The 24,564-nt window shown below is 45.4% G+C and overlaps 2 protein-coding genes and 1 long non-coding RNA gene across 3 annotated transcripts; all 3 read left to right on the top strand.

The window, feature by feature from the left end:
- The first annotated feature begins 1,409 nt into the window (after positions 1-1,409).
- LOC118310633 (TOG array regulator of axonemal microtubules protein 1-like) lies at positions 1,410-3,148 on the top strand. Its single transcript, XM_047332246.1, has 5 exons — positions 1,410-1,711; positions 1,828-1,933; positions 2,075-2,313; positions 2,414-2,572; positions 2,684-3,148. The coding sequence occupies exons 1-5, from the start codon at positions 1,503-1,505 to the stop codon at positions 2,808-2,810; spliced, it is 840 nt and encodes a 279-aa protein (XP_047188202.1). The 5' UTR covers positions 1,410-1,502; the 3' UTR covers positions 2,811-3,148.
- Positions 3,149-3,309: 161 nt separating this feature from the next.
- LOC124850036 lies at positions 3,310-9,168 on the top strand. Its single transcript, XR_007030807.1, has 3 exons — positions 3,310-4,112; positions 5,063-5,182; positions 7,500-9,168. It is a non-coding gene; the product is annotated as an uncharacterized LOC124850036 (long non-coding RNA).
- A 6,038-nt stretch (positions 9,169-15,206) lies between these two features.
- Positions 15,207-20,380, top strand: LOC118310336 (tyrosine--tRNA ligase, cytoplasmic). Its single transcript, XM_035633166.2, has 14 exons — positions 15,207-15,340; positions 16,477-16,550; positions 16,646-16,792; positions 16,890-17,065; positions 17,199-17,328; positions 17,509-17,589; positions 17,778-17,870; positions 17,985-18,120; positions 18,214-18,299; positions 18,406-18,541; positions 18,663-18,766; positions 18,851-19,044; positions 19,142-19,283; positions 19,577-20,380. The coding sequence occupies exons 2-14, from the start codon at positions 16,494-16,496 to the stop codon at positions 19,685-19,687; spliced, it is 1,593 nt and encodes a 530-aa protein (XP_035489059.1). The 5' UTR covers positions 15,207-15,340; positions 16,477-16,493; the 3' UTR covers positions 19,688-20,380.
- The last annotated feature ends 4,184 nt before the right edge of the window (positions 20,381-24,564 follow it).

Here is a 24,564-nt window from a genome sequence, read left to right as displayed (position 1 = left end):
ACACAGAAAGTGGGTAGGATGGTGTGAGGTGCAGCTGATTCCTCCTCCACAGGACCAAACTATCTGGAGAGAGCATCAGGCTTGATGTTCTTACTGCCCGGACGATAGGTGAGGGAGAAATTGAAACAGCCAAAGAACAAGGCCCACCGGGCCTGACGAGAGTTCAGACGTTTGGCCGTCTGGATGTAGGCAAGGTTCTTGTGGTCGGTCCAGACCATAAACGGTGTCTCTGCTCCTTCCAGCCAGTTTCTCCATTCCTCCAATGCCAGTTTCACTGTGAGTAGTTCCCGGTTGCCAACGTTTGTTTAGCAAAATCTGCTAGTTTTGTTTAGCAGATGATAGTTTTCTGGAGAAAAAAAGCAAAGGGATGTAATTTTTTATCATCTGCCGGGCGTTGTGAGAGCACCGCTCCCACTCCGGTGTCCGAGGCGTCCACCTCGACGATAAGCTGGCTGGAGGGATCCGGTTGGATGAGCACAGGTGCCGATGAGAAGCGTCCTTTAGGTCCATGAAAGTCTTCTCAGCAGCTGGGGACCAAACAAACGGTACAGAGGGAGAGGTTAATCTGGTCATGGGTGCCACTACCTGGCTGTAGTTGCGTAACAGCCTGTACTTCAGCTGGGTCTGCCTTTACCTGCCCCTTTCCAATATGTAGCCCAGAAAAGTTACAGAAGAGGCGTGAAAGTCGCACTTCTCGGCTATCACGTCCAATTTGTTCTCCATTAATCTCTGTAGGACCTGGTGAACATGGGAAATATGTTCCTCAATGTTCTTTGAAAAAATGAGGATGGCGTTGAGTTAAACAAACACTGACCGGTTTGGAAACTCTCTGAGGACGTTGTTTACCAGAGCTTGGAAAACTGCAGGAGCGTTAGTGAGACCAAAAGGCATGACCAGGTATTCAAAGTGTCCGAGAGGTGTGTTGAAGGCGGTTTTCCACTCATCTCCTTCCTTTATCCGGTCCAGATGGTAGGCATTGCGGAGATCCAGCTTGGGTCCTGGTTCCTGCTCAGCCGTGACAGTACGAACCAACCACAAAATGGACCCAGCAGGTGATTTTTTTGATTTGGATCTTCGTGAGTTAATTTACACCCTTACTTGTATTCATGGACAATTTGAAAAAGACTTAGGATGGGAATACAAGGAAGGGTGTCTGCGCATGGCACGCAGGAAAGTTTCCCTGAGGCCCTGGTTGAGGAGTTCGTTGCCTGGCTGGCTCAAGGACTTTTTGAATTCTCCGGACTCCCACCCAGTCTTCCAGTGTGCCTTCCAGCAAGCACCCCAGTTGGCTAGCATCAGGCCTGCTAGCATCCAGCCAGCCTCCCAGTGTGCCATCCAGCCAGCACCCCAGTTGGCTAGCATCAGCAGTGCTGACACTGCTGTAAGTAACCAACTCTTTCTCTAGATAAAGTTTTTATATAGCCATCATGTTCACATATATACTGAATATTTATGGGTTCACATGACACATAGGATGGGAATACAAGGAAGGGTGTCTGCGCATGGCACGCAGGGAAGTTTCCCTGAGGCCCTGGTTGAAGAGTTCGTTGCCTGGCTGGCGCAAGGACTTTTTGAATTCTCCGGACTCCCACCCAGTCTTCCAGTGTGCCTTCCAGCAAGCACCCCAGTTGGCTAGCTTCAGGCCTGCTAGCATCCAGCCAGCCTCCCAGTGTGCCATCCAGCCAGCACTCCATGTCTTACCAGTCGACTGGTAAGACATGGAACCTACACACAAGTAGAGAAAGTATAACTTGCAGGGGAACAACAGTCTGTTGTTCATTAAGCAGTGATTTACACACTTCCATCATTGTTGTCATCTAACCATAGGGAAAAGAAAATGGAAGGACTTAAAATTATTCAAGCTCTGGCAAGACACCATCAAGCACTACTGAAGACCAATCTGCATCATGTCTGCCAGGTTGTCACAGATGAGGTATTGTAGACATTTTCCTCTTTGTCTCTTAGTTCGTCTTTACCTTGCATGCAGTTGTCATTTTCCTGTTTGTGTATGTACAGTATCTGTTCTGCGTATAGATAAGTAGTGACTGAAGTTCTCATTTACTGTACTATCTAGGTGAAACATGGGCGCTGTTGCGTGGTCTTCGCTCCCATTGACACCATTACAGAGCTCCATGTCCACCTTGGGAAGAACATGGACCCTGAGGTAGACTGGACAGGCTGCGTCTTGCTGCTGAAGTTGGCCCAAACAACCCAAACCTTCATTCATCAGAGGGTTAACTTGGCCCTGGATGCCCTGGTGAAGGGCTGCAGCCCTGGAAGAGTAGTGATAACCCTACTCAACTTCGGGTTGAGGTATGTGGAGAGAACCTGATCTTCAATGTCAAAAAAACATAGCATGTGCAGCTTTAAAAGTAAATTCCAAATGAACATAGAAGGATTTGTCTTTCCTCAGCCACCAATGTCATAGAGTGAGGGAGAGCACAGCGCTGCACCTCCACCAGCTGACGGAAATCGTCGGGGAGAACTGGATCGTCACTGCAGAGAGGCATTTTGCAGAGCGTTTCCTTACTTCTGTCTGTAAGCTGACGCTGGATGCTGCAACAGAAGTCAGGTAAGATACCAAGTTCTGCATCATCCTGTTGTTTGCTCAATCTTTGTCAGAACCTTGTGGCTGCTGTGTTCATGGACAGAAATGCTAAATGAGAAATGTGTTCCTTCACAGGCTGCATGGACAGGAAATGCTCAAGAAACTTGGCCACCAGAGTCAGTTGAAGGCCCTCTGGAATACGGTTGTCCCAAAGAAAGACAGACATCACTTGGAGAAGATTTTAGGGGCCGTGTGGCAGTAGCAGATGATGTGATGGAATGTCAAGAAACCAAATATTTAGGTTAGTGTGACAATAAACTAGACGGAAGTAATCCCTCAGGATATGTAACTTTCCCTGTCTTTGCCCAGCTATGGCATTCTGAATTTTGTGGCAGTAAACATGTAGTTTCATTTTCGGTTTCATGTTGTTGTGGTTGTGTAATATTTTGTGTCAATGTATAGATGGATTGCATATACAGATCGTCGATTATTTATGGATCTGTTGGTAATGCTTTCTGGCTCCGGTCAGGAGGGGTCGCTCTTCTGCCTCATTAAATATAGACGAGTGAAGGTGAGAGATGATTGTGGCTTGTTCTTCATCCTTCTCCCTATTTTTAAGGTTACATACACCAATCTTGGGGGACTGTGGAGAGTGGCTTCAGGAACAACATCTGAGAGCTCGGTTCAGAAGAGCGCAATCCTAGGAACAGCTGAAATACTGCGCAGAGCCCTCAAACTCCCACGCCTGTGGTAGAGGACACGAAATTTCAATTCAAATTTTATTCAGTTTTATTTGTGATGCGCCAAATCACAACATGAATTATCTCAAGGCACAGAGTTTGAAGGAGGAAACACAAGACCCCCCACATGGGGTGAGGGGATTCTTTAGTTTTAAGTGTCTTGTCACTATTTTTAGGAGGCGTAGACAACTTTGGCTTGCTCTTAAGGGTCAGATGATGGGACCATGGAATAGATAAAATATAACGTGATTTAATATATATATATATACACAGTGCAAGGTGCACGGGGGGCGGGGGTTGCGTGTCCAGGGTCCCAGTGGTGAGTGCTGGGTGGTGGTGAGCTCTCCAGAGCGTGCCCAGTGATTTGGAGTCAAATTCAAAAACACAGTGCAGGCAGGCGATAAGCAAGCAGGCAGGCGGAATGGCTGAAGCAAGCAACGAGGGTAAACTACAACACAAGAGCACAAGGAATAGTTAGCTACACAAAATAGGGACACGGGAGATATCACAGTGATAAGGGGAGCCAGGATCACAACAAAGGGATAAGGAGAAGAAAGAGGATAAAGAAATTGAAGAGGAAGTGTTAGAGTTGAGCACACTAGAAGTGCTACTATGGTAAGAGGAAAAAACAGAAGTTACACTGACAGTACAGGGCAAGAAAATTAAATTTCTCTGTGATTCAGGTGCATCCAGAACTGTCGTCAACCCAGAAGATGTACCTCAAGTGCAAATTTCAACAACCACTATTTGTGTAAAATCAGCTAATGGACGAGTTCATAGAGAACCTTTGTCGGAGCCCATAAAAATAACAGATCCAGAAACAGGTAAAAACAGTCCCTGTCAAGTAGTGTTGTCCTACGTTTGTCCATGTAATCTGTTAGGAAGAGATATGATGCAAAGCTTAGGCATAGCTACAGTGCCAACAGCGAAAGGACTTAAAGCACTCAGAATGACTTCCTGTCTAGTCATCCAAGATGAAACACCTGTTCATTATTGGTACAGTACAGATTTGATAACCTCAGGGCCAGGATCTGTAACCTCAGCCCTACTGCAAAAGGCTGAGCAAGTAGTGCCACCACAGGCAGACATAATGAAACCTGAAGACTTACATTGCACTATGTACTACACACATACTACAGGGCCAGACACAGATTATGAAGAAAGATTCCTTAAGATCAAACAAAGTTCCGTCCATCTCAAAGATCTATATTGGGACAAGAGCGGGAATTGCGGGGCTAGTTGCACACTCAGTCCAGAATTACGGCCGCTGTACAAAAGCTGGAATACCGTGCCTCATGTCTCATTAGCAAAAGATAAGGGTATCAGATGGGAAGATATTGGATACATTATCACAAGAGCAGAGGCAGCATCAGATTGGCAGGATAATGGTTCTGGGTTCAGATGGAGCCCGTCTACGGGACTCCATTCCAGTCCTTTGAACTGGTTATCGCGAGTACGCATTACAGTCCACCTAGACAGCGATAGAGCTGTGGAGCAATGACAAATAATGACCCTGACAGAGGACCAGGAGAAAGAACTACAAGAAGTTCCATCATACTTATGGTCAAAAGGGAAATCTGATGTAGGGTTAATTAAAGGAGTAGAACCAGTCTCAATAGCGCCAAAAACGACATTTAGACCACAACAAAGGCAATATCCACTGAAACCAGAAGCTGAAGCATGGATAGAACCAATTATTAAAGATCTTTTAAAAGCAGGAGTTATAATTGAATGTCCAGACTCACCATGTAACACTCCTCTATTTCCGGTAAAGAAGACACCCCCATCATCAGGAGGATGGTCCAAGATTTACAAGCTGTAAATAAGGCAGTAATCCCACGTGCTCCCACTGTTCCAGATCCATATACTCTCCTCAATGACCTGAGTCCAAAATGTAAATACTTCTCTGTAGTAGATATTAGCAACTCATTCTTTGCGATACCAGTTCATCCAGATAGTCACTTTTGGTTTGCATTCACTTATAAAATGAAAAGGTATACTTATACGAGAATCCCTCAGGGCTATTGTGAGTCACCAACAATATTTTCCCAGGCTATGTCAGCAAACTTAGCTAAATTCATTCCACCACAAGGGAGTCAATTATTGCTATATGTAGATGATATCTTGCTGGCATCTCCAACAGAGGAAGATTGTAAAACGGACACCATAGCTCTGCTTAAGTTTCTTGCTGAACAGGGACATAGAGTAAGCAAGGATAAGTTACAGTTGTGGCAGACAACTATTAAATATCTAGGTTACAATCTCTCACAGGAAGGAAAGCACCTAGATGAAGGAAGAAAAACAGCAATTTTACAGGCCCCAAAACCAAAAACAAAGAAGCAAATGATGTCATTCTTAGGTATGACTAATTTTTGCAGAAGCTGGATATCAAGTTATGCTGAAGTAACTGCGCCTCTGACAGCTCTAATCTATGATAAACCCATGGCAGCCTCTGACCTTTTGACCTGGACACCAGAGGCAGAGAATGCATTTATAAAGATTAAAAAGTTGCTTGTTGGATCTGCAGTATTAGGTTTGCCAGATTATTCTAAACCTTTTATCCAAACAGTAGACTGCAAAGACGGCTTTATGACATCGGTGCTTACTCAGACTCATGGTGTAAAAAATAGACCATTAGCTTATTATTCAACCAAACTTGACTCAGTGTCTAGAGCATTACCACCCTGCGTTCAGGCAGTTGTGGCAGCCTCTTTGGCAGTCCAAGATTTAGCTTCAATTGACAGTCACATGACTGTCTAGCAGATATTTCGGAAAGAGTTTTACTGAGGGCAGATCTAATCGATGTGCCTTTAACAGACAGTGAGCTAACACTCTTTGTAGACGGCTCCAGCAGGAAATTGCCGGATGAGACTAATGCTACAGGTTATGCAGTAGTGACACAGGATAAAACCTTAAAAGCAGAACCGTTACCAAGAAACTACTCAGCTCAAGCTGATGAGATAGTAGCACTAACTGAAGCATGCAAAATAGCTAAGGGGAAAGTTGTAACTATATACACTGATAGCCAGTATGCATTTTCAACAATCCATGTGTTTGCACAACAATGGAAAAACAGAGGGATGGAAACATCTACAGGCAAAGATATTACACATAAAGATTTAATTCTAGCCTTACTAGATGCCATTCAGCTACCTAAAAAGGTAGCAAAATGTAAATGTTCCGCTCACACAGGTAAAGAAGACCCAGTATCTAGCGGTAATGCAAAAGCAGATGCAGCAGCAAAACTAGCTGCAACAACAGAGATATTTACAGTACAAAACGTACAACCACACATAGACCAAGAAGTCTTGAGAGATATGCAGAAAGTGTCACAAAACTCAGAAAAACAAAAATGGAAAAAATAAAGGGGCAACACTTAAAGATGAGCTTTATGTATGACCTGAAGGAAAACCTATTCTGCCAAACAACCTTTTTAGATATGCTGCAATATTGAGCCATGGACTAAGTCACATCTCAACAGGAGGGATGGTAGCAATCATACAAAAGGTGTTTACAGCATATGGATTTACTAACTATTCAAAAAAAAATTGTTCAGCCTGTATTATCTGTGCAAAATATAATGCTCAAGGACATTTGAGACCAAAGAGAGGACAATTTCCAAAACCACAATTTCCATTCCAAATGATCTGTATGGACTTCAGAGAGTTAAATAAATGTGAAGGGAAGAAATATTGTTTAGTTATCATTGATATGTTCACCAAATGGGTAGAAGTATTCCCAAAAGCATCCCCTGATGCACTAACAGTAGCGAAAGCGCTAGTTAAAGAGATAATACCAGGGTTTGGGATACCAGAAAGAATCTACAGTGATAACGGAAGCCATTTTGTAAATCATGTAATAACAACAATAGCTCAAAATTTAAAAATAGATCTGAAAAACCATTGTGCGTATCACCCACAGTCAGCAGGACTAGTAGAAAGACAATGGGATTTTAAAAAATAAATTAAAGAAAATCATGGAAGAAACAGGAAAGAACTGGGTATACTGTTTACCCTTAACTGTCCTGAACATGAGAGTTACACCGGCTTCTACAGGACTCACTCCATTTGAAATGATGTATGGTAGACCTTATTTCTTACCACAACTGAAACCATTTCACAGAATAGATGAAGAAGCAGATCAGACTTTAGCAGATTACATGAGGAAGATGCTAACAAATAAAAAAGTGTTTTGTGCCAACTCTCTTCCAGGAACAACCGAGGAAAAGACTGAAACGACACTGGAAAAGGTGACTCCAGGAGATTGGGTACTGATCAAAGCCATCAAGAAAAAGAACTGGTCAAGCCCAAGGTGGGAAGGTCCTTACCAGGTATTGCTCACCACACCCACTGCAGTAAAAATAGCTGAAAGGACATCTTGGATACATCTGTCACATTGTAAACTACTACAAGGGCTTAGAGAAACTCAAGGGACAGATTAGTTACTCACCACCGCTCCCCAGAGGCAAAGTCTGATTACAAAGGGGGATTCTCTCAATAAGAGGGAGTTCGTCTCAAACTCAGTGAAGCAATCAACGGCTGAAAGGGAGCATAGGGTGAGCCTAAAATAGTAGAGGAATAGTGAAATAAATGACAGATAAAGATAATCAGAGACCCTTAATGCAGAATCCAGGTGTTCAAAGGCTAATTACTTGGAGAATAGACTATAGAAGAAGAGAGCAGTAGTCCACGGTATAGTCTTTCTATTGATTATCATTCTTTTACTGTTAGTCTTATTTGTTTGTGAGACACCATGGATAGACCTAAACCATGGCATCCATTTAGACACCCAGGTCTGTGTGGGATGCGGGGGACAGTTTGCTGTATGTTAATAATAACACTCCTAATTGTCCTTCCCTTGTTTTGGCATGAAATGCAGACTGCAAAGAACCACACTAGAAATAAAAAATCGCTGACATCCTCATTTCAACCACTGACTCTCCAATTCACTGAAGAAAAGGGATAGCAGAACAACTGGGTCCTACTTCTCTCACAGCATGGCAAAACAGGATGGCACTAGATATGTTATGGGCCGAAAAAGGAGGTGTATGCAAAATGTTTGGAAATTTCTGTTGTACATTTATCCCAAATAACACATCTCCAGATGGCAGCATCACCAAAGCCCTGGCGGGGCTGACTTCTCTGTCTGAAGAGCTGGCAGAGGATTCGGGCATCAAGGATCCATTCAGTGACTTCCTAGGCTCCTGGTTTGGCAAATGGAGCTCTCTAATAACCTCTGTTCTGATCTCGTTAGCTGTTGTTGCAGGTATCCTTGTTACCTGTGGTTGCTGTTGCATTCCTTGCATACGAGGACTCTTGAAAAAACCGATTGAGACAGCCTTGACCAAGACCATGTATCAACAAATAATAACCGAGGATATTGGAGATCCTGAGAGACGTGTCTAAGTGCATTAAGTTGATTGTTATGATCTGTTTAATGAAAATCTAACAAAGTGTTAAGCAGTGATGTTCTGTTTACTTAACAAGTGCCTAGATGAACTTGTACATACATGTATTGTGTGCTATATCTAATGGTTTATTTGTGTTATTTTTATTAGTATAAACAGAAGGGAAATGTCAGAAAAATATGTATTATAACTAGTTAAAAAGAACATGCTGATCGTAGAAAGAACAGTCTGTATTGGTATCTTGTATACAGACGTAATGTTGTGGTTACTGTTGTCCACTATAGAGGCAGAAACACCTCAGGGCATGCATGACCTTGGAATGTGACTCAGGAAACTCAGGACCTGCCATTAACTTTGTCTGTAAATAAGTAACACACAGATATACATTGTAAAGGGGAACCGCCCATCATGCTTAAATATCCTTGTATCTCCTGTATTCGTCGGACAACCTCAGTACTCAGACACTGTGCTGCTGTATTGACTTGTCCCGTTGCAGCAAGAATATATGTATGTATTAAATGTTACTGTTTGCCTAGAAACCGAATTCAACTTTCTGTGTTCATTTCAAATTATTCTAACACCCACCAGGCCTGACGAGAGTTCAGACGTTTGGCCGTCTGGATGTAGGCAAGGTTCTTGTGGTCGGTCCAGACCACAAATGGTGTCTCTGCTCCTTCCAGCCAGTGTCTCCATTCCTCCAATGCCAGTCTCACTGCGAGTAGTTACCGGTTGCCAACATCATAGTTTTGTTCAGCAGATGATAGTTTTCTGGAGAAAAAAAGCAAAGGGATGTAATTTTTTATCACCTGCCGGGCGTTGTGAGAGCACCGCTCCCACTCCGGTGTCCGAGGCGTCCACCTCGACGATAAACTGGCTGGAGGGATCCGGTTGGATGAGCACAGGTGCCGATGAGAAGCGTCCTTTAGGTCCATGAAAGCCTTCTCAGCAGCTGGGGACCAAACAAATGGTACAGAGGGAGAGGTTAATCTGGTCATGGGTGCCACTACCTGGCTGTAGTTGCGGACAAAACGGCGCTAAAAATTAGTAAAACCCAAAAAACGTTGTAGCTGTTTCCTGGTGGTGGGTGTAGGCCAATCCGTAACAGCCTGTACCTCAGCTGGGTCTGCCTTTACCTGCCCCTTTCCAATATGTAGCCCAGAAAAGTTATAGAAGAGGCGTGAAAGTCGCACTTCTCGGCTTTCACATGCAATTCGTTCTCCATTAATCTCTGTAGGACCTGGCGAACATGGGTAATATGTTCCTCAATGTTCTTTGAAAAAATGAGGATGGCGTCGAGGTAAACAAACACTGACCGGTTTGGAAACTCTCTGAGGACATTGTTTACCAGAGCTTGGAAAACTGCAGGAGCATTAGTGAGACCAAAAGGCATGACCAGGTATTCAAAGTGTCCGAGAGGTGTGTTGAAGGCGGTTTTCCACTCATCTCCTTCCTTTATCCGGTCCAGATGGTAGGCATTGCGGAGATCCAGTTTGGTGAAGACTGTGGCGCCATGTAGGGGTGTCATGATCTTGTGTTTTCATTTCCTGTTTTATTTTGAATTAGTTCCTTGTGTTGTTTCACTTCCTGTCCTGTGTCTAGTTTCTGGTGTCTTGTTTTTCCTGTGTCTCCTGCCCCTGTGATTGTCTGCACCTGTTCCTAATGTGTCTCACCTGTGTTCTAATTGCCCTGCCCTCCTTGTATGTATTTAGTCTCTGTGCTTCCCTTTGTCTGTATTGGTTCGTCTGTTTTTTCTTGTTGTCTGGCCCGGTCTGTTCCTGCCTGTTGTGTTTTCCCCAGTCTGTCCTGAGACGTCTGTTCCTGTTGTCTTCCTGGTCGTCTTCCCCTGGTCTGTGTCTGCATTTTTCCCCGGTCTGTTTCTGTGCTTTTCCCCCTGGCTCCAGTATTTGGATTATCGTTTTTTGCTACATCTCGTGGACACCCTTTGTTTGACTCTGTTTTTGTTTTATTATTAAATATCCTTTTTTCATCACCTCTGCATTTGGGTCCTGGTTCCTGCTCAGCCGTGACAGTACGAACCAACCACAAAATGGACCCAGCAGGTGATTTTTTTGATTTGGATCTTCGTGAGTTAATTTACACCCTTACTTGTATTCATGGACAATTTGAGAAAGACTTAGGATGGGAATACAAGGAAGGGTGTCTGCGCATCGCACGCAGGGAAGTTTCCCTGAGGCCCTGGTTGAGGAGTTCGTTGCCTGGCTGGCTCAAGGACTTTTTGAATTCTCCGGACTCCCACCCAGTCTTCCAGTGTGCCTTCCAGCAAGCACCCCAGTTGGCTAGCATCAGGCCTGCTAGTATCCAGCCAGCACACCAGTTGGCTAGCATCAGGCCTGCTAGCATCCAGCCAGCACCCCAGGTGGCTAGCGTCAGGCCTGCTAGCATCATGGTTCCGTGTGTACAGCCGGTCTCCACGTCGTCAGTCGGAGGACCAATCGACACATTCCCCGTCAGTGGTTCGGCCGACGTCTGCTCCTCCTCGTCCTCAGTTGGTAGGGCAAAGAATGGCGTTTCAGTTGAGGAGCTTTATGACATGATACGAGAACTCCAGGGATTTTTGGATTATTCGGCTTAAGCTAAGAACAGGCCAACAATGTCGGCCGGCCTGCGGCTTGCTTGCCTCCAGCCGTCCTCCCCGTCTTCAGTCGGTGGGCCGATCGACACGTTCTCAGTCGATGGTCCGACCGACGCCTGCTCCAAGTCTCCAGTCGGTGGGCCGATCAACACGTCACTCGTCGGTGGTCCAGCCGAACCCTCCTCGTCCCCAGTCGGTGGGCTGATCGACATGTTCCCCGTCGTTGGTCCGGCCAATGCCTGTTACATGTCTCCAGTCGGTGGGCCGATCGACAAGTTCTCCGTTGGTGGTCCGGCCGGCGTCTGCTCCTCGTCCCCAGTCGGTGGGCTGATCGTCACGTTCTCCGTTGGTGGTCCGGCCGGCGTCTGCTCCTCGTCCCCAGTCGGTGGGCTGATCGACACGTTCTCCGTCGGTGGTCCGACCGACGCCTGCTCCAAGATTCCAGTCGGTGGGCCGATCAACACGTCACTCGTCGGTGGTCCAGCCGACGTCTGCTCCTCGTCCCCAGTCGATGGACCGATCGACACATTCTCCATTGGTGGTCCGGCCGACATCTGTTCCTCGTCCCCAGTCGATGGACCAATCGACGCGTTCCTCGTTGGTGCTCCAGTCGACACCTGCTCCTCGTCCCCAGTCGATGGACCGATCGACACGTTCTCCGTCGGTAATCCGGTCGACGCCTGCTCCTCGTCCCCAGTCGATGGACCGATCGACACGTTCTCCGTCGGTGGTCTGGCCAACGTCTGCTCCTCGTCCCCAGTCGGTGGGCTGATCGACATGTTCCCCGTCGGTGGTCCGCCTCATCGCCAGTCGATGGACCGATCGACACGTTTCGTTTCAATTCAATTTTATTTGTATTGCGCCATATCACAACATACATTGTCTCAAGGCACTTTACATAGTGAGGTCAATATTACAATATTACAGGGAAAACCCAACAAATCCCACAATGAGCAAAGCACTTGGCGACGGTGGAGAGAAAAAACTCCCTTTTAACAGGAAGAAATCTCTGACAGAACCAGACTCAGTTGTGGGCGGTCATCTGTCTCGACCGGTTGGGGTAAGGAGAGAGGAGGAAGAGAGGAGAAGTGGGCAGAAAGAGGGTGGGAGGCGAGACAGTAGGAGAGAAGAGAGAGAGAGGACAGTTGTACAACCGCCGCTGTAATCTCTACCAGACTGATACTTATAATTAAAAAATACAATTATGTTGTTGTTATTATTAGTGATGATATTAATATTAATATTAATAATAGCAATAATAATGACGGGTTTGGGTCCTGCAGCTCTGGGGTCAGAGATACACTAGGAGAGATAGAAAACACAAACAGGGTTAGTGACATGTACTGTAAACATATCGGGGGATGGGGGGGTAGTATAACAGTTGTTCTTCGTTGGTGGTCCAGTCGTCATCAGCACCTCCTCGTCGCCCGTCGGAGGACCGATCGACAAGTTCCCTGTCGGTGGTCCGGCCGACGCCTGCTCCTCGTCGCCCGTCGATGGACTGATCGACAGGTTTTTCGTCGGTGGTCCGGTCGACATCTGCTCCTCCTCGTCGCCCGTCGGAGGATCGATCGACGCGTCTGTCGTCGGTGGTCCGGTCGACATCTGCTTCTCCTCGTCGCCCGTCGGAGGACCGATCGACGCGTCTGTCGTCGGTGGTCCGGCCGACGCCTGTTCGTCGCCAGTCGATGGACCGATCGACACGTTATTAGTAGGTGGTCCGGTCGACGTCTGCCCCTCCTCGTCTCCAGTCGAAGGACCGATCGACACGTTCCTCGTCGGTGGTCCGGTCGACATCTGCCCCTCCTCGTCTCCAGTCGAAGGACCGATCGAGGCGCTGCTCGTCGGTGGTCCTGTTGACGTCTACCCCTGCACGTCGCCAGTCGGAGGCCTGATCGCCGCGTTGCTCGTCGGTAGTCCGACCAATGCCTTCTCTATGTCGCCAGTCGGAGGGCCGATCGACGTGTCGCTCGTCGGTGGTCCTGTCGACGCCTGCTCCTCCTCGTCGCCAGTCGATGGACCGATCGACACGTTCTTTGTCGGTGGTCCGGTCGACGTCTGCTCCTCCTCGTCGCCAGTCGATGGACCGATCGACACGTTCTTCGTCGGTGGTCCAGTCGACATCAGCACCTCCTCGCTCGTCGGAGGACCGATCGACAAGTTCCCTTTCGGTGGTCCGGCCGACGCCTGCTCCTCGTCGCCAGTCCATGGACCGAGCGACACGTTCTTCGTCGGTGGTCCCGGTCGACATCTGCTCCTCCTCGTCGCCCGTCGGAGGACCGATCGACGCGTCTGTCGTCGGTGGTCCGGTCGACATCTGCTCCTCCTCGTCGCCCGTCGGAGGACCGATCGACGCGTCTGTCGTCGGTGGTCCGGCCGACGCCTGTTCATCGCCAGTCGATGGACCGATCGACACGTTATTAGTAGGTGGTCCGGTCGACGTCTAACCCTCCTCGTCTCCAGTCGAAGGACCGATTGACACGTTCCTCATCGGTGGTCCGGTCGACGTCTGCCCCTCCTCGTCTCCAGTCGAAGGACCGATCGACACGTTCCTCGTCGGTGGTCCGACCAATGCCTGCTCCATGTCGCCAGTCGGAGGGCCGATCGACGCGTCGCTCGTCCGTGGTCCTACCAACGCCTGCTCCACGTCGCCAGTCGGAGGGCCGATCGACGCGTCGCTCGTCGGTGGTCCAGCCGAACTCTGCTCCTTCTCGCCAGTCGGTGGGCCGATCGACGCGTCCCTCGTCGGTGGTCCCACAGAACTGTCGTGCAAGGCCACCGGGCCTTCCCCAAGAACTGTCGTGTCTGCCTGCAAGGCCACCGGGCCTTCCCCCAGAACTGTCGTGCCTGCCTGCAAGGCCACCGGGCCTTCCCCCAGAACTGCTACGCCTGCATGCCCGGCCTCCAGGCCATCCCCCAGAGCTCCTACGCCTGCTGAAACCCCCCAGCAAAACCCCTGTCCAGTTACCCAGTGACAGTCTTTTCAGTCCGTCCTTGTCCCCTTCCACCCACCCTGCTTTTTGTAGATTTTTTTTTTTTTGGGACCGTCTGGAGTTCGGTCCTTAAGAGGGGGGTTCTGTCATGATCTTGTGTTTTCATTTCCTGTTTTGTTTTGAATTAGTTCCTTGTGTTGTTTCACTTCCTGTCCTGTGTCTAGTTTCTGGTGTCTTGTTTTTTCTGTGTCTCCTGCCCTTGTGATTGCACCTGTTCCTAATGTGTCTCACCTGTGTTCTAATTGCCCTGCCCTCCTTGTGTGTATTTAGTCTCTGTGGCCACTGAGTTACTACAGCTCCTAGTATCCCAGTAAAACACAAGTTGGAGTATACTTCCCACTATATGTACTCTATATGTACTTTATAAAGATTCTGTTCTTCACAGTTTCAGATGTTTCACACTAAAGGAAAAATAATGGTTGTTTGGAAGCACATTTACGCCAGTGAAAGAAAAAAAAATGTATACCAAGTCATAATTATGAGATAAACGCTCATAATTATGATGTAAAAAAAGTAATAATGTGAATTATGAGTTAACAGTGCACAGGCACTTGAGCAGCACTGCTGCTGTGAAAAATCATGGGAAAATACCTACACAAGTCATGTTAGAATCAAAGCCCATCTATAGATAGAGGTGTCGCAGTTTTTTAAGATTGATGTGAGAAGGAAAGTTTCAAACCGGGCATTTGAATGGTCCAACTGCAAATTCTGTTTCTGATTTTTTTTCTTCGTTTTTTGGGGTCTGCTTTTTTTCTTTTCCAATCCAGTTCTTCTTTCACGCAACACAATGCCTCCTTATATTTTGTGAGCTTGATCGAGATCAAGCAATATTAATTACCTTACATTGCCCTCTATTCCTGTAGTAGAAAACATTAATTTTTTAAGTAAACATTTGGCTCGACGGAATTGCTCGATAAATCATTACTCTCTGCAATCGGTACTCGATTGCTTTGCCCTGGAGCCCAGAGTGAATCCATTTCAGAAAGCTGATGCAAGACTGGTCCACACTGCCGGCGTCTGTCACCCACGTCTCGCTGTAAGGAGTCAGCAGGTTTTCGGGTAAGTGACCAGCTCATACTGTCGTCACGTGAACTGAAACTGTCGCTACTAAACATGTTGCGGTTTAAACCAGAGGCTGGCGCTCGGTTACGTTAGCTGCACATGGTTTGCTAGTGACCTAGCTACGTAGCATTAGCTTGCTCGTTCATTCAATACCGGTCGAATTGTCCTTCCTATCTACTATTCCTTGACCTCAGTGGAATACGTCATGAGGTCAAGGAAAGGTGTGAAGCAGGACTCAGGATTTTGAAAAAAGCAGATAGCGCTGCTCAGAGAATCCGACTCGACTTTCACTTTACTACGTCATCACGCGACGGCGAATGTTAATGACGTGCGTCTGTCGCGGTGAAACTACAAATTTCTGAAGATGGACTACATCAAGCATGTTTCAGTGTGTTTTACCACCGTGTGAAATCAGATGTAAATGACTCGTATGTAACAGTAACTTACATGATGACGTGTCTCTTCTGGGTAATATTCATACTATTCTACTTCTTCTACTTCTAATTCGGATTGAACCGTTTATGTTTGTGCATGGCGCGTCACGTTAAATATCGCTGCCGCAATGGATTGTGGGGCGTCTATATTTCCTTTCCTTTCGCATAGGAAGGTCCAATGTACCCTATGCCAAAGGAGATAAGAAAGGAAGCATTAAAGCTCCTTTCCTAAAAACTTTGAGAACCCGAACAGCTCTCATTGTGGCTGCCGATTAAATACTTCCGGGTCACGTCAAGATTTAGGAATCTTCCATTGCCAATTTGGCAATTCGACCGTACCCCAGCAAGACGTTACCCTCAGCTTCGGGTCAAGTCAAAGTCGATGTCACCTGAGCACAACCTATCAACTGTGAGGGTCGTCTGCTTATTGGTTGTTCAGTAAACTGCAGTGCATTTTTCATAAAATGTACGATTCTAAGAATTTTAGGATTCCCAGTTTAGCTTTGGAGAAAAGACATTTAGTCAAAGTCAGTTCTGAGAAATGTTACCATCGTATTTCTTTGTTTTTCGCCAAGGGCAACCCTAAGCTGGAAGTTATTAGAAATATGTTGAACTGACGCATTACTCAGTGAGTCTACATGACAACAATGATGCTGCTGCTGTTAACTCAAGTCGATGCTTGAACTGCTGTCTTCACAGTCAGAAGGCCCAGCGTCATGGCAGATCAGCTGAGTGCAGATGAGAAGTTCAACCTCGTCACAAGGAACCTTCAGGTGGGCAAGACAAACAAGACACATACATATTCACAATGACTGAAGTCCACCTGCGGCTCTTGGTCTCATGAATCTCTGATTGTGTGTGACTGCAGGAGGTCCTTGGAGAGGAGAAGCTGAAGCAGGTTCTTCAGGAGAGGGAGCTGAAAGTTTACTGGGGTACAGCAACCACAGGCAAACCCCATGTTGCTTACTTTGTCCCCATGTCCAAGATTGCAGACTTCCTCAAGGCGGGATGTGAGGTGGATACGCCCTGTTCAGCCTTTTACGATCTAATCTGTACTTCTGGTATACAGCAGCTCACACATTAGCTTTTTGTCTCTTCTTTCTGTTCCCTAGGTCACTATTCTGTTTGCAGACTTGCATGCCTTCCTCGACAACATGAAAGCCCCCTGGGAGCTGCTGGAGCTCCGGGTGAAGTACTACGAACAGGTCATCAAGGCCATGTTGGAGAGCATTGGTGTGCCGCTGGAAAAACTCAAATTTGTCAAAGGAACAGATTACCAGCTCAGCAGGTCAGTTGTGCAGACGCGACTCCTGCACTGTCTCGACGTGTATTTGTTTGATATTCAATTCTCTGAAATTGTCTTTGTAGCTGCAGGCTACACTCAAACGAATGTTATAGCTCTTTGTTGTCATGTTTGTCAGAGAGTACACTCTTGATGTTTATCGCCTATCCTCCATGGTGACGGAACATGATGCAAAGAAGGCCGGAGCTGAGGTTGTCAAACAGGTGGACCATCCTTTGCTGAGTGGACTGCTCTACCCTGGACTGCAGGTAATCAATCAGACTTTATTTATATAGCACTTTTCATACAAAAAAATGCAACACAAACTGCTTCACCTACAATGAAATGCAACAAAAAAAGAAACCCCCCTCCCTCAGATAGATGCACACATACACATACATTTGCATACGATGCAAGGCTTAATGGATGTGACCTGTTTTGCTCCTCAGGCTCTGGATGAGGAGTACCTGAAGGTGGATGCCCAGTTTGGAGGCGTTGACCAGAGGAAGATTTTCACCCTGGCAGAGAAGGTGCCATCTCCCTCCCCAGTGGCACATTTAGTTTCACACTTCACCCTCTGTCCCATCTTCTGTACATTACTCTTTAATAACAAATCTTTCCTCATTCTCTTTCAACACATACTTTATCCCATCATCTCTCTTGGCAGTTTTCTAAATAAGGTCTATAATATCGTGTGGCATTTCGTTTTTGTCTCCAGTACTTGCCCTCTCTTGGCTATGCCAAACGTGCCCATCTGATGAACCCGATGGTACCAGGACTGACCGGAGCCAAGATGAGCTCTTCAGAAGAAGTAAGCCAGCAGACATTTTATTTTTCAGGGGGAGAAAGAGATTAAAGTTAATATTTGTAGAAGCACTTAATGTGTGTCCAATCATCACTTCATTATCTCCCTTTGTGGCTGCAGGAGTCAAAGATTGACCTACTAGACTCCAAAGAGGATGTGAAGAAGAAGCTGAAGAAGGCTTTCTGTGAGCCAGGCAACATCCAGAACAACGGAGTCCTCTCCTTTGTCAAATATGTCCTCTTCCCTCTGCGTGGAGGTAGATCACTCATCCAAGAATCTGTTTTCTTCTCTTCAGCTTGTAAAAAGATCATAAATTAGTACACATTTTGTATCCATGTGTGTTTTTCAGAGTTCTGTGTCAAAAAAGACGCCAAGTGGGGTGGAGACAAAATCTACACTGTTTTTGAAGAGGTGGAGAAAGACTTTGCTGAGGAGGTAGACACACATTCTAACTAGATTATTGAAGAAAAGCTTCTTCGTAAACAACATCTCTACTGAAATGATACATTTTCTAATAATCCGTGCTCTCTGCACTCGTAAGGTGGTTCATCCAGGAGACCTGAAGGCCTCAGTGGAAGTTGCACTAAACCAACTGCTGGAGCCAATCAGAAAGAAATTTGAGTCGCCAGAGCTCCGCAAGCTGACCAACTCTGCCTACCCTGGCCCCTCAAAAACAAGTCAGTTCAACCATTACTGCCAAAATATACTGAAGCTGAATGATTAGTTTCCCATATAATAGATTGTTAGATTGCTGCGTGGAGAGACTTGTCAATTGTGTGTGTATTTTTGTGTATTTAGAAACAGGAGCAAAGGGTGCCAAAGGAGGAGGAGGGGGGGGTGACGATGAGCTGGCCCCCTCCAGATTGGACATCAGAGTGGGCAAGATTGTCAGTGTGGAGAAGGTAGGATAAGATAGAATGATTTTAGCTTGTGTTGAGATTATGCAGCAGTATCACAGTCGTGGGGCTCTTCTCTGTCCAACTTAGCATCCAGACGCTGATTCACTGTATCTAGAGAAGATCGACGTGGGTGAGGCGGAACCAAGGACCGTGGTCAGCGGGCTGGTGGCCTATATTTCGCAGGAGGACCTGCAGGACAGAATGGTTTTGTTGCTGTGCAATCTGAAACCCCAGAAGATGCGAGGGATCGAGTCTCAAGCCATGCTGCTGTGTGCCTCTATGTGAGCGCTGTTTCTTTTTCCGCACAAAGACAAATAAAGCTTATCCCTCAGCCTCGTCTTCTAACTTCTCCACTCCCTCTGATTGGCTGATTTCTAGCGAAGGGGAGCCCAGGAGGGTGGAGCCTCTAGACCCTCCAGATGGTTCGTCGCCAGGGGATCGGGTATTTGTGGAAGGGTATGAGGCGGGAAAAGCGGACGACCGACTCAACCCAAAGAAGAAGGTGTGGGAGAAACTACAGGTACGCTTCAGCCAGATTTTACTTTCACTCAATAGAAAAACAATAGTTAAAGTTATTAGTAACTCATGATACTAATCAAAGTGTCAGTTCTGAAAGAAAAACATGGTAAATACCATGAGTTCAGATTTTTGGTTGAATATTTATAAATTTGAACTAATGTGCTAGTATTTAGGAATTTTTTCCTATATTGAATAATGGGCCAACTTGAATAAAACCATTCCTTTATAAGCAGATTAAATGTGTATACACTAAATCATTCGTTTTTTAAAATTTCTTTAAAATTCTTTTCCAAGGTTGACCTGATGATCTCAGACGAGTGTGTTGCTCAGTGGACAGACAAGCAGCTGATGACCAAACTGGGACAAATCACATGTAAGACACTGAAAGGAGGCAACATTAGTTAGGTTCACCACTGGAGCCGCTCCTGTTGACCACCTTACAACAAGAAAACACTCATCACCCAATTGCGATGGCAACAAGTCCAACTTCATCTGCGCGTTTTCCTGGAGAATGATGAGATATGGATGCCTCAGATGGTTTCGGACGGGTTCAGACAAATTCTGTTACCTTGCTTTGACTTTATTAGGAAAAAATATCAACTTCCTGCTAAGCATGAGTATCTTCTGACTAAAAAAATGTAACTTGTCAATCTCTGATTCGTTAGTTTCCCTTTTTTTTTTTAACTGGGATTGGATGTTATTTGAATGCACTTAATGTATAAATGCAAGAGAATGTTCCACAAATGGGAGAAATCAAGGATCCAAGTTCCAGTAGTTCATTCCTGGAAGTCTCTGTTAAGGAATATCAGGTGTTTAAAAAGGGACTTAATGCTTCAGAACTTTTCCTCCGAATAACTGCAAGGTTATTTGACATCATGGTAAATGTCAGCGCAGTGTAAGGCAATCTGGTGAAACCTAACGAGGTTTTGTTGGTTTCAGACATCAGATGTGACGAAAAAGCTATTTGCATTGTAATAATAGGATTATTGCATTGGGGGTAGTGTTGTACATTAAATCAATATTTGAAAATTAACTGTCTAAATCAAATAATGCATAATTTGAATATAAAATAAATGCTGAATTCTGTGGTCTGCAGGATCTTGTGTTGGGTGAGAGAAATGTTTAAAACCTGGGGTGTGTGAAATAACATGGTAACTACATGTATAATTCTTTGAAGAACCAATGCAGGAACCAATGTTATTTAATACACTAACATTTCATTTATAGAAGCAATAAGTGTACATAATTCTTTATAATCATCAAAACATCTTAAGTAGAGTCAGTATAATTCACTGATTTTACTGGGGGAGAGCATTTTGTGCAAATAGTAATGAGCTTCAAATTTTCCACCAAAAAGGCCTGGGCCAAAGATCAAGATAAAGAACATTTGATTTTTTTTTTTTTAAACTAAAAACTTAAAAAAAGAACTGAACTCATACTAGGTCTAATCCAGTGTATCAGTCATCCAGAGCCCTAACAATGGTTTTCAGATGATAGATTCTTAAATATTTCATATTTGGTAGGACAAGGTGTCTGACAGTGCTACTAGTGGAAACAATCACACTTAAATAAATAGTATAACTTGTGTAACCGTTTCCTAAAAAGATTTAATAGAATGTGCTTGATTGACCCTCACCATAACCAAAGAAATGGATTGTGTAGGAGCATCAAAGTCTGTTAAAGGGGCAGTAAGCGATTTAGGAGAAATCTTCATAGCGTCATCCGCAAGCACGTCTCTTAAGGTATCGGGGAGGGATGTTTACTTACTGCACTTGTAGTGTTGTGAGGTGGCGTCTGCACCATTTGTTTTGTTTTTGATTTACAGACCCAGGGTTGAGCCGAAAACCCAGATTTTTTTTCGGGCACACGGAACTGACCGATAGCGCACGATGAGGAAATATTTGCAAAAACATGTCTATTGCTTTAGAATCGCTTACTGCCCCTTTAAATTTTCATTCTTTCTCATCTGTAGCTTTACTCAAGTGTTTTTCTCCTAACTGAGAAAAACCTCTGTTGTTCATGTGAGTATGCAGAATCCCTGTTTTTTCTAATCTGTCTGTCTAGACAGTGAAACCCAGGAGTAAAACTCATCATTTGCTTTTCCTCAGATCAGATCATTCCTGTAGTCAATACCACCAACTGCTTAAATCTCCATGGAGAATATGTATTATATCACAATAGGGGAGAAAACGGACAAGTAAAGTACAGAAATGCTTTGTTGAGACAGTTTCACTCTGAGCTGCTGTGACCACTACCTAATGAAACCTCTAAGAGGCAATTTCACACAAGCCAAATATTTACAGTTCAGCCAGTGTACACCATTTCATCCTGAGGGGCATTAATATGAGATAAACTATAGCCTAGAAAAATACTCCAGAATAAAGCTATCATAAGAAATTGGGTGCAACATATTTTTTGCATAAATACATAGGAAGGCCATTAACAGGCTAAGGCTTTTGGAGAATACTTAAAACACAACAACACTCAGGACAGTTGAGCTTATTGTCCCTCAGTGATGTCAGTCAGTCCTCGCTGTGAGTCCTTTTACTTTCTTATAGTTTTTTCTTGTTCCGTCTGACTCGTGAGTCTGGTCCTCGCTTTACCACAACAAAGCTCTTTCAAAACAGTGTTTCAATTGTGTCTGCTGTCACTCTTGTAGCTGGAGGACAAGAAGTGAGACAAGACGACGTCAGACATTACGGCACGACCATAATACAGTTACAGGAACACGCATCATGAGTATTCTGTCCTAATCCAATTCATGAGTTTCAGGTTAAGGCTGATTAAAGCACATGCTTGCACATTTTACTGCAACATAGCTGTATACTAGCAGCATTTGTTCTGTGTTTGCATGGAAGGGAGCCTGTGTTTGCATTTCTATCATGCTGGTATGGACAGCACAAACTATGGCCTTTAAAGCGAGGGTAAAGTGCATAGTTGTTTCATGGTAATGCTTGACTTTAGATTCTGCTTTTTCTGTGACAAGAGGGTTGCACATTAGTTATTGATTGAAGCTAGCACTGAATCAGCCTTGAGGAGTTTACATACTCAGCAGCACACTAAAACACTGATAATGCAAAGATAATATCAGATCAACAGTTAAAAGAAATTCTACTGCGCTTACTTGTTGTCTCAGGAGGTGTTATTCCGCTCGTATGTTGTACTCCTCCTATTGCTCCATTTCCATGCTGAGGTCCCTAGACGGTCATAGGTGAAACGTTTAGGTGGTCGTCTTTCTCTCCTCGGTAAGTCATGTCTTAGGCCTAAGTCAGAGTACGGGACCACTGGAACCTCATCCTGTACGTCCTTGACTGGTTGTACATTCTCACACTGATCATCACCTTCCAGCGACACATTCTCTTGCTGTATCTCAGCTTCATCTGTGTTTGTGTTGGGCCCGGTTTCCTCCAGCGGCTCATCAGTGCTTACTCCTGGTATTCCGTGGTCCTCTTGTGTGTCAGCGTGTGTTGGGCCCAGTTTCCTCCAGCGGCTCATCAGTGCTTACTCCTGGTATTCCATGGTCCTCTTGTGTGTCAGCGTGTGTTGGGCCCTGTTTCCTCCAGCGGCTCATCAGTGCTTACTCCTGGTATTCCGTGGTCCTTTTGTGTGTCAGCATGTTCAGTGGGTCTGTCTGCAGTGGCCGCTCGAGGCCCCACCACTGGCCCGTAATAGTGCACCCACTCCTCATCATCTTCCTCTTTTTGAGCAGAGTTTTCTGCCTCTGTCACCCTGATCTTCTGTGTAAGTGATGTTTTGAGCTCGATCTCCAAAGGTAAAAGTCACATTGTAGCAACAAATTTCGGTGTATGATTCTTGATCGTCCTTTTCCCTGTTCAGGTTTGATTTCATAGACTGGAATGTTTTCTCCAACTTAACGGATCACAATATGGATATTGTTTTCCAGTGCCTCCTCTAGGTGTCAAGTTCCTAACAAGAATGTGATCACCAGGATACAGAACTGAGCTTCTGACCTTCCCATCATAGTGCCTTTTACTTCTATCAGTTGACTAATTTGCATTCTCTCGTGCTATTTCACTTGCTTCCTGGATTTCTCGTTTCCATCTCTCCATGTATGTTCGATGGTCTTTTTTCCCTGTCTCAGAGGTGAGACCAAATAGGAGATCAATAGGTAACCTTGGAGACCTTCCAAACAGCAGGTAAAATGGACAGAACACCTCACATCGTGTACAGTTATATGCATAAATCAGCTTATTTAAGTTATCTTTCCAGTTTGTCTTCTGTTTTTTGGTAAGGATCTTTAGCATTTGTACCAATGTTCGGTGAAAGCCTTCGACTTGCCCATTTCCTTGGGGGTGATAAGGTGTTGTTAGTGATCCCAGTACACCACAGTTCTTTTTCAGCTGGGCAAAGAGCTGGTTCTCAAATTCGCCACCCTGATCATGGTGTATCTGTAACAGCAGTCCAAATTTCAGAGCAAAGTCGTTGTATATACGATCAGCTACTGTTTTAGCAGACTTGGAAGTGGTTGCGTAAGCCTGTGCGAAACAAGTAAAGTGATCAACGATTACCAGGATGTATTCATACCCGCCTGTACATTTGTCCAAATGGAGAATATCAATCGACACAAGTTCAAATGGCTGCGTAGTGATGATACTGGTAGGTGGTGCTCGTGTGTCTTTACATGGTCTCTTTTGCTTCAGACAAGTACAAGTCCTTGCCACATAATGTTCAACGCTCTTTTGCATGTGCGGCCAGAAGAACCTATCTCTGATCAGCGATGTTGTTCGATCAATGCCCTGATGGCCCATCTCGTCATGCAACTCTTTCAGTACAGTGGTCTTATATCTCTCTGGTAATACCAGCTGTGCTTTGTTTGCCGTTTTCCTGCGGAGAATGCCACCTTCATCTATGTGGAGTCTTTACCACTCACGCAGAAGACACTTGCTGTGCACGCTGAGGGCATGAAATTCTTGTTCTGATGGTTTGTTGTCTTTCAGTTTGCACTGCAATACTGGATCAATGTCTCTGTCATCTTGTTGTGCTTGTTTGATCTCAGCAACTGAGAATGGCGTTTGTGTCTCTTCACTAACTGCTGTACATTGGAGGGAGGTAAGTACTGGACAGACCCATGGTGAGCTTGAGTCTTGAGCCTTCACAGCTTGGGTTGTCGTTGCCACACAATCTGATGCAAGCTCTTCTGTAAACTGTCCAATTACATGCTCAATGTTTACAGGCATTCTTGACAGGCTATCAGCATCCACATTCTCCATTCCTGGACCATACCGGATGGTACAGTGAAAATCTGCAAGCTCCGCTACCCA

This window comes from Scophthalmus maximus, chromosome 5 (assembly GCF_022379125.1).
Source record: "Scophthalmus maximus strain ysfricsl-2021 chromosome 5, ASM2237912v1, whole genome shotgun sequence".
Taxonomy (NCBI): domain Eukaryota; kingdom Metazoa; phylum Chordata; class Actinopteri; order Pleuronectiformes; family Scophthalmidae; genus Scophthalmus; species Scophthalmus maximus.
The sequence above is the reverse complement of the archived record's forward strand: the minus strand, read 5'-3'. Positions and strand labels throughout refer to the sequence as shown.

What these genes read in the sequence shown, in the direction of transcription:
- LOC118310633 (XM_047332246.1), top strand. Translation starts at nt 1,503, where the DNA reads ATGGCACGCAGGGAAGTTTCCCTGAGGCCCTGGTTGAAGAGTTCGTTG. An exon ending in CTACTCAACTTCGGGTTGAG is followed by an intron (nt 2,314 to 2,413) that starts GTATGTGGAGAG and finishes GTCTTTCCTCAG; the next exon opens with CCACCAATGTCATAGAGTGA. An exon ending in GATGCTGCAACAGAAGTCAG is followed by an intron (nt 2,573 to 2,683) that starts GTAAGATACCAA and finishes GTTCCTTCACAG; the next exon opens with GCTGCATGGACAGGAAATGC.
- LOC118310336 (XM_035633166.2), top strand. Translation starts at nt 16,494, where the DNA reads ATGGCAGATCAGCTGAGTGCAGATGAGAAGTTCAACCTCGTCACAAGG. An exon ending in TCGTCACAAGGAACCTTCAG is followed by an intron (nt 16,551 to 16,645) that starts GTGGGCAAGACA and finishes GTGTGACTGCAG; the next exon opens with GAGGTCCTTGGAGAGGAGAA. An exon ending in AGATGAGCTCTTCAGAAGAA is followed by an intron (nt 17,871 to 17,984) that starts GTAAGCCAGCAG and finishes TTGTGGCTGCAG; the next exon opens with GAGTCAAAGATTGACCTACT.